At 38.9% G+C, this 19,252-nt stretch overlaps 1 protein-coding gene across 21 annotated transcripts in view; it reads left to right on the top strand.

Annotated features, from left to right (window-relative positions):
* The window catches only part of LOC106871305 (uncharacterized), a 193,210-nt gene that overhangs the window by 108,046 nt on the left and 65,912 nt on the right, over positions 1-19,252 (top strand). For 15 of the 21 annotated variants that reach the window (XM_089363551.1, XM_089363565.1, XM_089363564.1 and 12 more), the window contains 5 exons: positions 2,704-2,733; positions 4,397-7,407; positions 9,730-10,084; positions 16,157-17,944; positions 18,431-18,552. In XM_089363551.1, the coding sequence (XP_089219677.1) occupies positions 2,704-2,733; positions 4,397-7,407; positions 9,730-10,084; positions 16,157-17,944; positions 18,431-18,552 (5,306 nt within the window). The remainder of the gene's footprint in view (positions 1-2,703; positions 2,734-4,396; positions 7,408-9,729; positions 10,085-16,156; positions 17,945-18,430; positions 18,553-19,252) is intronic. The other 6 variants (XM_089363566.1, XM_089363561.1, XM_089363568.1 and 3 more) reach the window with 1 other exon arrangement.

Below are 19,252 nucleotides of genomic sequence, written 5' to 3'. Positions count from 1 at the left end.
TTATTGTAATTAAGGTGAAATTTATAAAATACTGATTTACAATACATGGGAGGAGGAGGAGTGTTCTGAGATATAGGTTGAAGGATTTGAAGAATGTCATATTATGAAATGTAGATATTGTTGTTATTGTTATGGATGTTGTAAATTAATTTAATGAAAGGTAATTTGTCATTCGTCGCTTAACCCACCTACAATTCACTATACTGGATCTCGTTCGTTGGGAATAGACAGTGTTTGCCGTTTGTTTGTTGTGTTCTGGCGAAACGATAAATGATATGTGCTGTTGATTTCTTGATTAAGGTCACTGATTGCTGTAGGCTCTTGAACAAACTGGGTGACCCACCTGGCTGCAGAAAATCAGGGACACCACAAATAACTTACATGAAATTTCTTAATCCAATTACAAACATGGAAACATAAGTAATAAAGAAAGCAGGTGAGGTCACACCTGGAACAAAGAAGGACGGAAGATGTGTGTGCTGGGGTGAGAAAGGATTATTATGACCTGCGACTCAGATTTGAAGTGAAGTGTCTCAATGTTTGTCCAGTTATATATATATGTTCTTTAATTCTTTTACTTGTTATCAGTCATTTGACTGTGGCCATGCTGGAGCACCACCTTTAGTTGAGCAAATCGGATCCAGGACTTATTCTTTGTAAGCCTAGTACCTATTTTATCGGTCTGTTTTGCCGAACCGCTAGGCTATGGGGACGTAAACACACCAGCATCAGTTGTCAAGCAATGGTGAAGGGATAAACACAGACACACAAACACATACATACACACATACATACATACATACATTCTTACATATATATATATATATATATATATATATATATATATATATATACGACAGGCTTCTTTCACTTTCTGTCTACCAAATCCACTCACAAGGTTTTGGTCAGTGTGTGTGTGTGTGTGTGTGTGTGTGAACAGATACCCTACCAATTTTTCAGCATCCTTGGTTCCAGTGGTACCAGATTCATACCAGATTATCCATTTCATTTTGAAACTTATAATTGCAATCCTCAAAGACTGTTACCGATTTCTTAATAACGTTTCACTACTAAACCTTCACGACACACCATTCTTTAGTCACTAGAAACGTTATATGTTTGGAATCTTTCTTCTAACTCTTCCACTATTGAGATCCAAATATTTAAAACAAAGTCTCATGTTAGACGCTAACCTGCTTACTATAAGACCCCTACCCTCATCCAAACCATCTCTTGAATGATAACTGTGAAAGGAATATATTTACTTTTCACTCTCCCATGCTGGGATACTGTATTCTCTGCAGTGAAGATAAGATATCTATTAACTGGCCCTTTATAAAGAGAGAATCCTTAGGGGTTCAACGCATTGTATTAGATTTAGTTGTAAATATTTGCATCTTTATATTATTATGGTTAGGCAGAGTGTTTCCACTTTCTGGTGTTGTTACAAGTGAATAAATAAATGTGTGTCAAGAAGGATTTATGGGGAAAGAAAAAAGTTAATGATTGCTGGGGAAATTCAACTGTTTTCACATTATTCTGTCTGGATTAAAAGAGGAACCAGATCAGCAGTTGCTGGGAAGTCAATAGTGTTCTTGTATGGGTGTATGTGTGTGTAAATATATACATATGTGTGTATGTATGTTTATATATATATATGTCTTTGTATATATGTTATATTGAAGATATGGCGTGTTTGAGTTAAACCCATTATATTATGAATGACTACATACCTTTCCCTGTTGTTTTAATCCTTAATGCTTAATTCAAATTTATAACATCATTTCTAAGTCTGTTAATATTTCAGGAATTTCTCAGTCCCATCTCCAGAATGAAGTGGTGATAGTAGTGTTATTATCATATAAAGAAGAAATATGAAAAATCATTAATAAAAACAAAGTTATATCACAAACATCACTTTGTCTGCAATATAACATTTTGTGTGTTTGTGTGTGTGTGTGTATTTGCATATGTATATGTATATAACTCATTTCTGAAGATGGAGAATGAATTTAGCACATGTATATTATTGGTTACAATTGTTTCGGTGCCACTCAGTCTTTACACCATTTGCACGTGAATGATTTCATGTGGAAAGTCACGTCATGTTTGCAACTGATTAAATTGGATCAGCACATCATCAAACTTGCATCTAAAGGTGTGTTCATGCATTGTGTATATATATATACAGTCAAACGCATACATACATAATATTTATATACATATGTATATGTATATATATATATATATATATATATATATATATATATATATATATACATATATATACACACACATATATATACATACATGCACACACACACACATATATATACATATATATATACACACATATATATACATATATTTATATATATATATATATATATATATATATATATATATATATTTACATGAATATATATATATATCTCTATACATGCACATACACATACACACACACATATATAGATATACATATACATATATATATGTATATGTATATGTATGTATATATGTATGTATATGTATTTTATATATATATAATATATATATGTGTGTGTATGTTTTCTTTTTTCTGTTATGTTTTTTTTTTCACTTTTTCTGCCAGTTGTTTGCATGTGAATGCTTGCCACTGCATCTCACACTCACTGATGTATCACTCTCTCTCTCTCTTTCTCTCTTTTGCCTCCACATCAACAGGTGTACTGCTATCTATGGTTGGACCTTGTGGTGAATATTGCTTCTTTTTTTTAACTACTTAACTATATTATCATTATTAGTATTATTATTATTATTATTTAACATTTTTATTGTTGTTTTTGTTGTTGTTATTGTCGTTAATGTTATTCTAACTACTTGCACACACACACACACACTCACTCATACACCAACATATGTTGCTGCTTAAGAACACGCCCCTTCATTACTACTACTACTACTACTACTACTACTGTTGTTGTTGTTACTGTTGCTGCAGCCATTCGTACATACATGAAAGCTGTTTTGTAGTTTAGCTTGGTTTATTCCGTTGGCTTTAAATTTTCCATTTTCTATTTGATACCAGTTTGCTGTTATTATTGCTGCTGCTGCTGCTGCTGTTGTTGTTGTTGTTGTTGTTGTTATTGTTGTTATTGTTGCTGAATATATTTAAGTGAAAAGCCATAGAAGATGTTATATTTTATATTATTTCTGTTGTTGCTGTTGTTGTCTTTTTTTTTCTTTTAATGCCTTTTTTTATAGGCAAAGAACCAAGCAACATCATTAGCATCGTTAGCATTGTTAACCTCGTCAGACAAAATTCATAACAGCATTTCCTCCATTTTTATGTTGTGAGTTCAAATTCTGCTGTGGTCAGCTTTGCCTTCCAGCCTTTCGGAGTTGATAAAACAAGTACCAGTTGTACGCTGGGGTCAATGTAATTGACATGCCCCCCTCCCCCCAAATCTGTGTGTTTGTGTATTAATCAAGTGTGGATGACATTAACATAAATAACTTATTATAATAAAAGTAAAACATATAGAAAGCAAAGAATGAGGACTGCATTCACTGAGTCTTGAACTCATACCTTCAGGTTCACTCCTTGGTGCATAGACTTCTGTGTTGTATGCTTTCATGTAAACTCAGCTGACAGGATTAACTACTTAAGAGATTATATAACTGTAATACTGGCATATAATAATAATAATAATAATAATAATAATAATCATAATAATAATCATAAATCATAATGATGATGATGATGATGATGATGATAATAATAATAATAGCAACTTGAATGTGGAGCCTAAAGACGGAAACAATTCCTATCATATTAAGCGTGATAGGTATGATAAAAAAATATTCAGACTCTGCAACTCATTTCTACAGCTGAGTGAACTGGAACAACATGAAGTAAAGTGTCTTGCTCAAGGACACAACACAGCTCGGTTCAGGAATTGAACTCACTACCTCATGATTGTGGGCCTGATGCTCTAACCACTGAGCCATGCACCTTAGGAAATGCATAAAAACTATTGTTAAAATATTTTGTGTATTGTAGAAGTGTGACCTGCAAGGGTCATATGGTCCCCGGTTGAGAACAGCTGGTCTTTTGTGTACGGTTAGGTTGAGTGAGAAATGTCAGGCGTTTATATTGAATGTCCAGTGTATTTTGAATCCGAAATGTTTATTGTAGGCTGGATGTTTACCATGATTTATGTTGAGTGTGAATTGCTTACTGTATGTCAAATGTGAAATATTTGTAGTACATTTAATGTGAAATCTTTTACTGTATGTTTATAAAGAAATGTTTGTTGTGTTAGATGTGAATTGTTTACTGTACATTTAACTTGAAATGTTCACTGTACGATTGCAATGATGACCTCATTCTAGAACAAGCCTGTTCCTTTTTAAGGTGCGACATCTACGAGGTCCAGAAGTGACTCAGAATGTTCCGATCCTGTGTCCGAAGTCGACTGGGAAGAAATGACAATGAGTAAATACCACTCTGAAGTGACCAGTCCAGACGGAAGTAGTGCTGAAGATGAAGAGGATGAGGACTACGATAGGGAAGGAATCATTAGCGGTAAACCTCTCCGTAGAAAACACCGACCGAGATTTCTCAATATTAGCCGTTCTCTTAGTGTGACATCTTCTGATGATGAGGTGGATGAGAAGAGCTACAAATTAGCTCAGTTAGAACATGTGAAGCATGTGTCTGCCAGTGAAAAGTCTTCTGAAAAGAGCAACAGCAATAACAAAAGTGATTCAGACGGCAGTCTGAAAGAGGGGAGGGGATCGGATGGTATAGCATACCATGCCGAGTCTGTGAAAGGTCAACTGGTGCAAGAACAACAACATCAGCAGTCTATGGACTTTTTGAGTGATGGAAAAGCTGTCCGCAGTCCCAGTCCACCCAGAAGTCCGAGCTGGCGAGAAGGTCTTGACAGTCCCCCCTTTTCCCCACGTAGAAGGGATTCATATCCGGCTAAGAAACGCGGACATATTTCCCCTTTATCACCAAAAGATAAAAAATTCCAGTTTTCATATGTCGACACATCTCCAACAAAGCGCCATCTATCTACTGAAGACTTATACGACAGCAACCATCAAAGTGAGATTTCACCTTCAAGATCTCCACTTACTCCTGAAGAACTGAAGAAAGCATTTGGTGCTGTATGTGGCCAGAGCACACAGAAAGAAAGCTCTAGCTCTGATAGTTCCAGAAAGTCAACACCATCTTCAGTATTGTCCATACCACATCATCGTGATAACAATACAAAAGACCAAAAGCCATTTGCCTTAGGTATGGACACCGAAGTCATTGATTTAGCAACTTATGCGGCGACCATTGCCAGCAACACAGCTAGCTTAACGTCCCTTAGTGCATCCCCTACTAACCTCCCAACATCTACAATAGAAGGACCTGACAGCATATCCCCTGAATCGATTACGAGCACTGACAGTACGTCCCCTATATCTCCCAATTACTACGATGGTTCCCAGTCAGAAGAGGGAGACGTAGAACTAGCAGACCCTTCAACCAAATCCATTGATTACCAAGGTACTAAGAGGCAAAAACAAAGGCCACCGTCATCTGATTGGTCTCCAGTTATTGATCTGTCACCAATCATTGATGTCTCACCTTCGGTCGAGGAGGCAGAGCAGCAAGAAATGTTGGCGCAGCAGCGGGAAGTTCTTCGTAAAAGAGAATCGGATGCTGCTTCTGAGTCAGAAGAGGAGGATGGAGAAAATTCCAGTCCAGAAAAGAAAAACTTAGACAACTATGAAATTCCTTGCTTAAAACGGTACATGAACTTCGAAGATATCAGTAAAATATGCGAAGGAAAGATTCCAGATGAGAAGAAGATTGAACGAATTAGCGACATGTTGAGTGATTTCCAAAAAATCAATCGAAATATTGATATATTAACTTATCCAATTCTGAGATCGAATGGTGATAAGGAAAATATTATAACAACCACAAGTTCTGCCTCAAACCCGAGATCGGGGACGAGTGACGTTGTCACAACCCTTCCCATTGCAAGACCACCCTCAGCCACGTACACAATGGCACCTATCTCAACGTCAGTGACAACATCCCCTGTTACTATGACAACTGTTTCTGTATCAGAGGAAGAAAACGATCGGATTATTCATCCATTACCCTCGAGAGGGATGCGGCCAACCATATCTACGTCATCTTTGTCAGAGCTTATGGATTCTGGTGGCGAGGAATCTGAATTAATGACTGCATGGAACTTGGCTCAGTCTAATGTCACGTCAAAGACATTACCATCTTTACAGGCATCCACATCAGTTGTTACTGCAACGTCCTTAGCCATGTCTGCTACTGTTGTCACAAGTGCTGCCTCCAGCTGCAGTGTGTCGAGAGCAGAACAAGGTGATCGGTCAGCAACCACGAAACCAATGAAGCCAGCTATTGCCCCAAAACCAACAGTAGCAGCCAAAAACATGCCTGCAGGTAAAGCAGCAGAGGTGAAACCTCCTGGTAAACCGGCACCAACTGATAACAAGCCGGAACCACCGCCTCGTGTTCGGCGGAAGTTACCCGAGCCAACACCCGAAATCTTGGCCACTCAAAAACCACCGAAACCTCCTAAACCAGCACGTACACCGTCGACTTGCGTGTCGACGACAGCCACCACACGAACTGCTCCTGTAAACGTCGTTCCAGGGCAGCCCACGAGGCCATTGCCTCCCCCTCCAGCCGGTAGCAAGTCTGTCAAGCTGTTAACCGAAGCATTTGAAGTGAAAACGGCTGCTCAAGCACCTCCGGAGATCAAACCCAAGCCAGCACCTACTGTTGTGGCTGCTGCCACTGCTGTTGCAGTACCTGTCACTACTACCACCACCACTACTGCAGCAGCAGCTGCTTCTACTACTACCACAACTACTACCACTACTACTACTACTACTACTACTACTACTACTACTATTAGGACTACAACTACTGCTGCTACTGAACCCAAACCACCAAGTCCTGCTGTTGAACCTAAACCAGCAAAAGCACACCCTATGAAAGCAGAGCCTGAAAAGAAGAAGGCGAAAGATATAAAACCGAAACTGAGGTCCCAACAGAAGCATGGGGAGCAGTCTTATTCCCCCTCCCAGTTAAAAGTATTGGACTCTCCTGTAACACCCCCAGAGCCTTCTGTGTCTGTTCTGAAACGCGAATACTCTGACAGTACATCTGTCTCTCCCTCTTCCTCTCCTGATCATGAGCTTGACGCTTACCCTTCTCCGGGGACCCCACCAGATTCTGATACATCTCCGCCAAAAGCTTTGTCCCCATCATCTCCTAAAGGGAGTACTGCAACAACAAGAACTGTCAAACTGATAAGTTCCCAGCCAGCTACTGATCCGAAGAAACTCCGACCTGTCTCTGCTCCCAGAACAACTGTGGTAAGTTAAGTTTTTGCAATAAGTTCTTCAGGATCAATGAAATAAAGTCCCAGTCAAGTACTGAGGTTGATTTCCTCGATTACTCCCACCCCACCCCGCCACCAACCAACCAACCAATTTCAGGCCTTGTGCCTATTTTAGAAACCATTGAGGTAGCAAATGGTTGAATCATTAGCATAGCAGATGCTTAGCAGCATTTTTTCCAGCTTTACATCCTGAGTTCCAATTCCTCTGAGGTCTACTTTGCTTTTCATATTTTGAAGTCGGTAAAATAAGCACCAGTTGAGTTTTGGTGACAACATAATCCACTGGTCTCCGTTCCTAAAATTTCAGGTCTCTTCCCAAAGTAGGAAGAATTTTCCCCTCCACCTATTTGCACACAATATGCCCTTGTTAAATCCCTTCCTCCCACCTCTAGCTCCCACTCTCCTCCTGAAATCTTATGAACTCACCCTCATCAATCTCAGATCCATTTCATTATATGCACCACCCTGTAACTTGGGTGTACGGCCCCTGCCCCCTCTCTGTCATATCTTCACCATCATTCCATTGTCGCTCTTCTCCATCTGAGGAAGCCATGTCTCTCTTCTAATGTAAGACTCCTTTCTGTCCCCTCAGTATTACTCCCCTCCAGTTGTGGGGGTCTTGTCCTACAAGTTATTTGGCAACCCTCATTACTGTTGGTGCCACATGAAAAGCACCCATTACACACTTGGAGTGGCTGGCATTAGGGAGGGCCATCCAGCCATAGAAACCATGCCAAAACAGACAGTGGAGCTTGGTGTAGTCTTCTGATTTTCCTGTTCTTGTCAAACCAGCATGGAAAATAGACGTAAATTGACGATGATGATGATGATGACGATGATGAGGAAATGTTACTATTGTTGTTGTTAGCACATTTCTGTTGGCAAAGATTGGATCTTTGAATTAGTTTCTGCCATTTACCTTTTTGTTAAACATTTATTAATTTTCTTGAGATACTCTTTGACCTCTCATTAGTTTGTTTCAAGTGAAAAAAAACAAAACAGGAAATGGTTTTCTTTTTAATCTTGAAACATGAAGAAGACATAATTTCAAGTGTGAGGAATGAACTGTGTCAATAAGTCAACTTCTGTTTGATCTGTTACAATAAAGAACACGGAAATCTATTTGAGATTTTTTGATAAAAAGATATTTATTTTTATTGTAAACAAAAAAGTGTTGTTATTACAAATATCAACAAGCACCAAGATATTTCAAAGCTGATTGTTCTTGGTTTATGTACGTTAGTAGTAACTGTCGCGAGTTTCTTGATGTTAGCTGATCACTGAGTGTTGCTGTCACTGTTCGTCCATTGTTATTGTGCTGAGACAATACTCTGGTTCTGCTACTCTCTGCTGACTGCCATTTTCTCTGCCTGGTCTGATTTCTGCCATCTGGTGGTAGTGGCTAAAATGCACTGAATATTTTGTGGTAGTCTTGCTCAGGAAAAAGTGCACCGATGATGAGATTCAAGAAATCGCAATCATATTCTTGGGTTATTTTTTTCACACTAGATATAATCATCTGGATTCAATTGCTAAATGTTCCTGCTACAGAAACCCTAATCATTTTCAGTTCCATCTCCAATCACCTTCAGTTTGATATCTAATCATCTTCAGGTGTCTTAGTTGCTGGATCAGACTGCATTTAAATTAAGAATTTTTATTTCAAAACTAAGATTAAAATTATTCTTGTTCATCAGTGACCTAGAGCAGATAATAATAAGTCAGTTTAGAAATGGAAGTTTTAAAAGTTTGTAGTTCAACTCCTACTTGGTAAGAAATATTGTTCTAAGAACCTTCTTTCTGGAAAGACAAAATATTTTCTGATCTCATCTTATTAAAAAAAAAAACTCTGTAAATGATCTCTCTTTCCATACACATACATCTCTCTCTCTCTCTCTCTCTCTCTCTCTCTATATATATATATATATATATATATATATATATATATATATATATATATATACACACACACACACACACACACACACACACATATACATATATATATGTATATGTACATATACGTACATGTACATATATGTGTATGTATATATATATATATATATATATATATATATATATCAAATCGTCCAACCCATGCTAGCATGGAAAGCGGACGTTAAACGATGATGATGATGATGATGATGTATATATACATATATCTTTATATATATACACACACACATATGTGTGAGTGCACGTCTGTCACTCTCTTTCTCTCTCTCTCTCTCTCTCTCTCAGACTCTCACATTCTTCTCTCGTTCACCTTTACTATTGCTTCTTTCCTCCCTCTCAGCCTGACTCACAGAAGGCCAAAGATGGCAACAAGAAAATCCGAAGGAAACTTCCTGCCATCCCAGCAGATGAAGAACCAGTAACTGCACCGAGGGCCCTTGGCACTAAGAAGGGTCCTCTATTCAACACACCACCAGCTCCAAGTCGTAAGGCTCCAACACTGAAGACTGGGAAACCCACCACCACCAACATTGACCCTGCACTCAGAGCAGATGAGAGTATTCGTGAGAGTATTTATGCAACTCCGGTGACCCAATTAACAAGTATGGATACATCAATGTCAGCACAACCAAATGGACGCAGTAGCAACCCAAACATTGGTCACAAACAGAAATTGGGGCCAATTACTTCAAAAGGTCAGTTGAAATGTCACAGATGAATTATTCTTATTCGATTTCATTTATCTCTTTCCACGGCTGTTATTTTTTTCATAGCATTTTGTCTTTCTTACCACCTGTTTCAATGAATTCAGTGACATAAGTACCAGTAATATATTCTTCTTTAATCCTCCTTCTTGTCATCATGGTTTTAAAGCCCACTTTTTCCTGCTTGCATGAGTCAGACAATTTGTTGAGGCAGATTTTCTACAGCTGGATACCCCTCCTGTCATCAGTCCTTGCCTATTTCCAAGCAAGTACCAGTAATGTACTAGGTATGTTTTGCCATGTGTGCTTGTCCTAACAGTTGTAGTTGAGGGAAATACGAGGATAGTGATGTGGTGGTGGATCAGAAAATATGGAGACAATGTGTGGGAGGAGAGGGAGTGAAGGGATGAGAGAAAAACGAACAGTGAAAGGGATGGATGTCAGAGGTATGTATACTCAAAGCATAAATACGTATGCCAGTGTTTACTTAGATGCATACATACATGGATACATGCATAGCTACATGTATGGATTCATTCACACACACGCACACATACACACACAGCAGTAACAACAAGTTTGTATTTGTAAAATTCCATCTCCAACATATTTGTCAACCGAATGCACACTGCGGAATTGAACCTGGAGTCATATGGTTGCAAAGCAGACTTCTTAACCACGCAACCATGTCTGGTGGGGGGCTCAGACCCGTGTCCTCATTAACCAAGTCCCTGTGGCTCAGACATGGCAAAACGTTCATAAAAGTTTTGTTTGCAGTAGGAATAAACCCTGGAGTCACATGCTCCCATCTTCACAATCAGACACGAGAATATATTAAAGTTAGACGACATCAAGTATTGATCATAAATATATTGACCCAGCTCGGAAAATATAACCCACAACCGTTAGCTGAAAGATCAACTCTTGCTTTCACATCAATTCAATACATTATATATTTTTTTATTTATTTATTTATTTATCAATTTTTGTTGTTGTTGGTCTTTGGTCCATTGTGTTTGGTCGTCATGGCAATAATAACTGAGAGAAATTAATATCTTGGACATTTGCCAGTCTTTGCGAATATTTAATGATATGATGTCACTGAGTAATATCGGGTTTTTGTTTGAAACGGAACAATTTAGTTATTGAAGCAGTGGATGTATAGCAACTGGGTATGTAACACATATATATGTATATACATATACATATATATATATTTATATTTCTTCATTTCTCAGTTTGTTGTTTTTACTTTTATTTCTTTTCATGGAGCTGTTTGTAGTAGGTTTATGTGAAACAAGATGTCGAAATGGTTTATGAGACTTTTAAAGGCAGCTGATTAATGCCGATGTAATGGCTGTATAAACAGATGCGAGGATAGAAAAAAAATCAATCCCAACATTTCTGAATGATTGCTTAATTACTCCTGGCAGCTTGGTGAACTACAGTAATGTCGGATAAAATATATATTTATAGACACCTTGTGATTTGAACTCCTGAGCTGTGAGTACATAGACCAATATCTTATCCTCTCAGCCATCTCACCTTTATTATGTAACTTCAGTACAGTATCAGTCTGCACTATAACCATAACAAGACCACTGACCATAAGTGAGCTGCTGACCATATGAGGGAGTTACTGTGGACTGCATTTAATCAAATGACAAATAATGTTAAAATGGACCCAACACCACTGACCATGGTGTGACAGTAATATATGTACAGTGTAATCTCATACATGACTGACCACTGTGTACTATCATATATTAGTGTGCTGCCACATGTAACTGACCACAATGTAACATAATATATAGTATGGTCTCACATATAACTGACCACAGTGTAATATCATATAGTGTGGTCTCACACATAACGGATCACAATGTAAAGTAATATGCATTTTGGCCTCACGCTTGACTGACCACTGTGTAACAACATAAATAATTGTTTTTCACATAACTGACCATAGTGTAACTTAACAATATACAGAGAGGTCTCCAACTGAATTACCCATTGACATAGCAAATACTTTCAGTTTATGGTCCGGTCCATCTCCCTCCCTCCCTCCCAAAGATCAACTGGACAAACAGCTGGTTTAGCCACCAGAATTGGCTCACAAATAGTGGTTTTGAGCCAGCAGGAATTACATTACAAAATAGAAACTAAACTTAAAGTGCTGGTGGAGTGGGGTGGGCTGGGGTATATTACTTCTCTGATGAAGAGTCCAGCTCACAAGATGAGCCTCCATCTCACCATAAATCACAGCAGCATAGAATCGGTCAGTTTGTTTTTAAGGTTTCATTTGTACCATCTCAAGTTACTTAGTTAATACGAGGAACAACAAATCAATTTTGTAAGAACCTTAAGGATTTGAAATCTCTGCATACAACATGTGAGTTGCATTTTTTTTTTTTTACCTCTGGAGCATTCTTCACCAAAATTTATTAGAATGTAACAACACACCATATATGTATGTATATGTATGTATGTGTATATGTATGTGTGTGTATGTATGTACATGTGTACATATAAATGTATGTATGTTCATATATATATGTATGTATACATGTGTGTACATATATATACATTTATATATGTATGTATATTTGTGTATATGTATATATATAAATTTATATATATATATAAAAAAATGTATACGTCTGTGTGTGTATATATATATATGTATGAATGTACATATGTATATATATACATATATACATGTATGAATATATATGTGTATGTATATATATATATATATATATATACACACACACACACATATATACACACATTTATATATGTGTGTATATATGTATGTATACAGAAATATATATATATGCATATACATATGTGTGTGTGTATGTATGCATGGATGGATGTAGGTAGGTAGGTAGGTAGAACACACACACACACACACACACACACACACACACACACACTCACACACACACACACACACACACACTCTACTACACTCTCTCTCTCTCTCTCTTGTATGATGTAATAATGCTGTATGGATCAGTCTGTGGTGGCATGGGATAGTGTAGTGGTGGTACTTGTCGTGGTGGGTGTGGTAGTGTTTTGCAGTGGTATGGTGTGAGAGTGCAGTGGCAGGGCATGGTGGTGGTGGTGGTGGTGTGTGTGTGGTAGTAGGTTTTCCATAGTGGTGTGTGGTCAAAGATCAAATTGAAGTATGGCATAATCTTGTATATTTCATTGGTTACCTCCATATCTTAAATCTCATCAAGCATAACAGACTAGGTATACTCAGCCACACGAAACGATCTAAATGCAATTGCCAGGTAAATAACAATACCAGAATTGGCAGGTAAAGAGAAATGGTTTGGCCATGAGACATTATTAAATTATGTTGTGGTATTTCTATATAAATACAAAAAACAATGTTTATTTTGGAATTTTCCATCTATTCTGGCACTTCAAAGAAAATCGGCCACTGCACATCAACTTGGTGTGTCAGGAATACTCGCAGAATCGCTAACGACTCACAGAATGTTTTTCAAATAGAGAATAGACACAGTTTTGCTTTGTTTTTTTGCGGTTAACATCTGCTAGTCAACTTTTTAATTATTATTTTATATTTTTTTAATGTGTTCTTCTTTTAAAAGTTTGATGCCGGTCAGAGGAAACATAAAAGTTTTTAATTGGAAAGTGTTCTCCTAAAATTTATGATGAAAATCCTGAAGTTAAAGCAAGAGGAGAGGGATTCTTGGCCAACCAAATTCTTGCTTTGATGTTTTGTGTGGATAAACAGTGATACATATGTTCACCATTATCTTACTCCAAGAGGTGGGGTGGAGGACAGGGGCTAGTTAATATTTGAGGAGAGGAAGTGTTAAGAAGTCTATAAGTTGGTAAGAATTAGTTTAGCAGCAGAGGCCAAGTGGATAAAACAGACATGTGAATTAATTTTGCAGAAAAACCACTTCTTACTCCATCTCCAGCATTCATCTGTAGAAATCTCTTCATCTATCTATCTATCTATCTACCTATCTATCTATCTATCTATTTATCTGTCTATTTGTCTGTCTGTCTGCCTGCCTGCCTGTCTGTCTGTCTGTCTATCCATCTATCTATCAATCTATCTATCTATCTGGCTAGCTATTTATGTATGTATGTTATGTATGTATGTATCTATCTATCTATCTATCTATCTATCTATCTATCTATCTATCTATCTATCTATCTATCTATCTAACTATTCATCTATGTATCTATCTATCTCTGTTTATCTATCTGTCTATCTATCTATTTATATGTGTGTGTGTATACACATGTACCTGTACAAGTACTGGAGTTGATGTAATTGACTAACCTGCTTCTCTTTAAAATTTCTGGTCTTGTGCTTAAATTAGAAACTCTTCTTCTTCTTCTTATTATTATTATTGTTGTTGTTGTTGTTGCTGTTGTTTCTGAATTCAGGTATCACATACATTAAGATAATCATATTCGATTATAGGGAGATCTGACTGCTGTTTCTAGCAATTTGATCCACCATATAGTGACACCTTTGTTGACCTGTTACGTACTCCCTGTGTAATGTGAAGCAGAGTAAGGTGTATTAAACTATAGAATATTCAGTCATGACATGAAACAAAGACTGGACTGCGGCACGGTGTGCAGGGTGGCACACTGTGCACTGTGTTAGCCTGTGTGGAGCGGAGTATGGTGGCTAGGGTGGCACACTGTGCACTGTGTTAGCCTGTGTGGAGCAGAGTATGGTGGCTAGGGTGGCACACTGTGCACTGTGTTAGCCTGTGTGGAGCAGAGTATGGTGGCTAGGGTGGCACACTGTGCACTGTGTTAGCCTGTGTGGAGCGGAGTATGGTGGCTAGGGTGGCACACTGTGCACTGTGTTAGCCTGTGTGGAGCGGAGTATGGTGGCTAGGGTGGCACACTGTGCACTGTGTTAGCCTGTGTGGAGCGGAGTATGGTGGCTAGGGTGGCACACTGTGCACTGTGTTAGCCTGTGTGGAGCGGAGTATGGTGGCTAGGGTGGCACACTGTGCACTGTGTTAGCCTGTGTGGAGCGGAGTATGGTGGCTAGGGTGGCACACTGTGCACTGTGTTAGCCTGTGTGGAGCGGAGTATGGTGGCTAGGGTGGCACACTGTGGAATATGTGTTCCACAACGGGTGGTCATGGTTTGAATGTCCTTTCGTCATAGGTCAACTGGATAAAGGCTGACCTTGGGCTAAACAACAACACATCATGTAAGACTGTCACTGTTGTAGATGTTAGAAGGTGATTGAGGGGGTATGCATTATGCTCATCATCATCATCGTCGTTTAACGTCCACTTTTCATGCTAGCATGGGTTGGACGGTTTGACTGAGGACTGGCAAGCTATAAGGCCGCACCAGGCCCCAATAATCTGATCTAACAAAGTTTCTACAGCTGGGATATGCCCTTCTTAATGCCGACCACTCTGAGAGTGTAGTGGGTACTTTTTACATGCCACTGGCACGGGAGCCAGCCAGGCGGCACTGGCAGGGGTTCTTGACCCCTTTTCCCTATGGACCCCTTGGATTCTTATTTTACTCAACTGGACCCTCATAGCCATTTAAAGATTAAACAATTCTATTCTATTTTTATAATGAAACATTTTTAGGAATTGTATAAAAAAATATTATTCTTTTACTCATTTATTTGTTTCAGCCATTTTACTGAGGCCATGCTGGAGCATTGCCTTGAAAGGTTTTAGTCAAACAATCGAACCCAGGGCTTTTTTTTTTTAAGCCTAGTACTTATCTTATTGGTCTCTTTTGCTGAACTGTTAAGTTACAGGGACATAAACACATAAACACACCAACAATGGTTGTCAAGTGGTGATGGGGGACAAACACTGACACAAAGACACACATACACACACATGTATATGACCCCTAAGTGTCATACGGACCCTCAAGGGTCATGTCAACCCCCAAAGATCATTTGGACCCTTAAGGGTCATATGGTTGAGAACCACTGCTTTATATATTCTCTTTCATCTGTTTTTTTTTATATTAAGACATTATTTATTGTTTGTTGTTTATTTCTTCCACCAGGTGGCAGTACTCGGAATGGGAAGCCAACAGAAAGTGGTGCAACCAGTAAAATTGCCGCTTCATCTCATGCAAAACAAGGTTACTTACCTGACCACCCACCAAGGAGTGATGCTGAGGAGATAAACATTTTGTTCAGTGAGAGGAAAATAATGAATCCCGAAGACAATATCAGACAGTATAGATCTGCAAGCTTTTCTGAATATCAGAGGTTGACTTCAAAACGGTCGGAACTGCATGGAGCCAGCTCAACTCTGTTGCACGAGGAATTCTCACAAGACGAGAATGACCAAATCATCGATTCATTGGTCAGCATTTACGGAATTCCGATCAGTACTGCAATGAAGTCATTAAAAAGAAGACTTCAAGATGAGTTGCGAAAAGTTACGGAGAGTCGGAGGCGTAAGATAGAAGAACTTGAGGAAATCCACGCACTCGAACAACAAATCGAAGAATTAAAACTGGAATCAAAATCTGATTCTAAAGCTGCTTCATTTCTTCCAAATGGTCACAAGTCTCGATCCCTTCCAAGAAATGGCCGTGGCTTGGTGACGTCATCTTCATTCGATAAATCTACTGCAGTGCGTTCTTCTCCACAAATCATCCCCAGACGTTCACGTCATCGGCGACAGGCATCAGATCCAATGATAGCCAAGTTTTCTCCTATCAAGGAAGACAAAGACATTGAAGCCGATTTCCAAGCTAAAGCTAGTGAAACTTATGACGGTAAGTTCTCAAAGTATTCCACCGACGACAGTTCCCAGTCAGGACTCAGTGATACAGAAAGCACTCGATCCGAGCCGACTGGAGAAGCTTTGAACTCTGCCTACAAGAAGATCAAGCCTTCAGCTTACGCCAAAATGTTTTACACTGGTCGAGCCCAGTCCACTGAACGAATTCACTCTTCAGACAGTGCACAGTACCTGTCATCCTCCGCTCCTTTGTCAAGCAGCCAATCAGAGTCGTTCCTTTCTGAAGGCTATGCTGGACATTCGAGGACACCCACCTACTTCTCAGATGATGAAGAGAAGCGAACTAAGGAGGAGAAAAGACAGATATTACAGTATGAAATTGAGAAGAGAAAGAAACAGCTTGAAGAGACTGCACGCTTGCAGCACGAACTTATTCGACTTTCTCGTGCTCGACAAGCTGTGGCACACAGCTATGATGATATCCCTAGACGTTATGCCTATTCCACTAGTCCCAGACATGTACCGACTGGCATCATTAAGCCTTTGGATGACGAACTACCCTATCAATTAGAACGTTATGTACAGAGCAGTCACGACATACATAAATCCGATAGTATGGACGCTAAACGAGCCCAGGAACTCGCTCAAGCTCAAGCTAACTACAGCTCTACCGAATATCTAGCTCACAAACAAGAGCTGGCTCGGCGCCAGTTGTATGACGATTACTCCACTTATGGTTCGTACCCACCTTACGATGCAGGCTTAGGACAATCTCAGGTTTACCCTTCATCTCCAAACCTGATGAACCGCAGTGACTCTGGTCCTGTTATCATTCAATCAATGCCCCCCACTTTACCGTCATCTGGAATCTCTGGTAGTGTCACTCTACCAGAAATCAACAGGTCAGACATGGATATAATGCCTTCCAGAGACCTACATCAACATCAGTTCTCCTCAGATACAGATAACAGCCCAGCAAGTGACTACACACCTGCTATGCCGCTGTTGGATGATATCACCACCAGATCACGTAAGATCCTACATGATATTGGTAACCGACCCCTGTCTGCTGAGTTTAACTTGCCTGGAGGTGTTGATGGTGAGTGCAACTTTCTTAGACACAACTCAATCATTACTTATTCATTGACAATGCATAATTAATTATCATTATTTCTTTTAATTTACACACACACACATATGTATGTATGTAAGATATGCTTCTCTCAATTCTCATCTACCATAAAGCATTGATTGGCTTGGGACTATGGAAGGCACCTATCCAAAGTGCCATGCAGAGTGACTGAACCTGAAACCCTTTGGTTGGGAAGCAAACTTCTCTACCACAGAAGAAAAAAAAAAATGATAAAATAGCAAATTTGCAAAGGTGTTCTGGGAGGGTTCTAACGGTTCAGGCAGCATGTTTAATTGGAGAAAGTAAGAGAGATTTAATTGTGAGGCTTTCGTCTCTGGGAAAAGTGGGATGGGGAAAGGGTTGTGTTGATCAGGGTTCAAATCTCTCAGTAGCATCATTTTATATTTCAGAGTGGGACATTGTTTTATATTTTATATTCTATATTTTGTGTAGATTTAATGAATGCCATGTACCGAGTGGAAAGTGACAATAGTGTCGATGCTGATGAACCAATCATGAAACATATGACAGAAGGAGGTGTCACCATTTTGAAACAGCTGGAACGGAAGAAACAGGTACAGCGTCAGCCCTCTCTCCCACCTCTCTCTCACTCACTTACTCTCTTTCTCTCTCTCTCACTCTCTCTTTCTCTTTCTGTATTTGTGTGAGTATATGTATATAGATGTGTGTGTGTGTGTGTGTGTGTGTGTGTGTATGTAAGGATTCCGAAGATAGTGTAACAGTTCTTGGCTGTTGTGATGTTACAAGAATACACAAAACCAAAATGCTGGTAATCGGTAAGAATGTTAACTGAAAGACTTTTAGAGGCATCAGAGAATTCTTGCACTTATTTGCAGTGATGATAAAAAAATGGAGAATAAAAGTAAATATTTTCTTTAAAATTTTGAAAATTACTTGATGCTTGAAGCTGGAGAACTCTGTAAAACTGTTGGCGTTGATTCAACTTGAAAAAAACTATTTTTTATATTAAATATTTGTTTAACACAATTTAAAGCAGAACTTTTAATAAAAGACCATTCCTTTGGTCTCACAGCACCCTACTAATTGCACCCCTGTGGTGTGACTTAGCCCTTGAGACCAGAAGGTATTAGGTCCATTGAAATCCAAATACAGTTTGGAGTATACACATCGTTTCCTTGTGTTGAATAAGTAGAAATCTAAGGACCAGAAGCAAAGTTGCTGGTGAAGGTTGTTTAACAATGTTGCCAAGGTGCATTCCAGCACACAAACTTCCCGTCCCTATATTTCCTCTGG

Source organism: Octopus bimaculoides, chromosome 15 (genome assembly GCF_046866305.1).
Source record: "Octopus bimaculoides isolate indiv1 chromosome 15, ASM4686630v1, whole genome shotgun sequence".
Lineage (NCBI taxonomy): Eukaryota > Metazoa > Mollusca > Cephalopoda > Octopoda > Octopodidae > Octopus > Octopus bimaculoides.
This window is presented reverse-complemented; position numbering and strand designations above follow the sequence as displayed.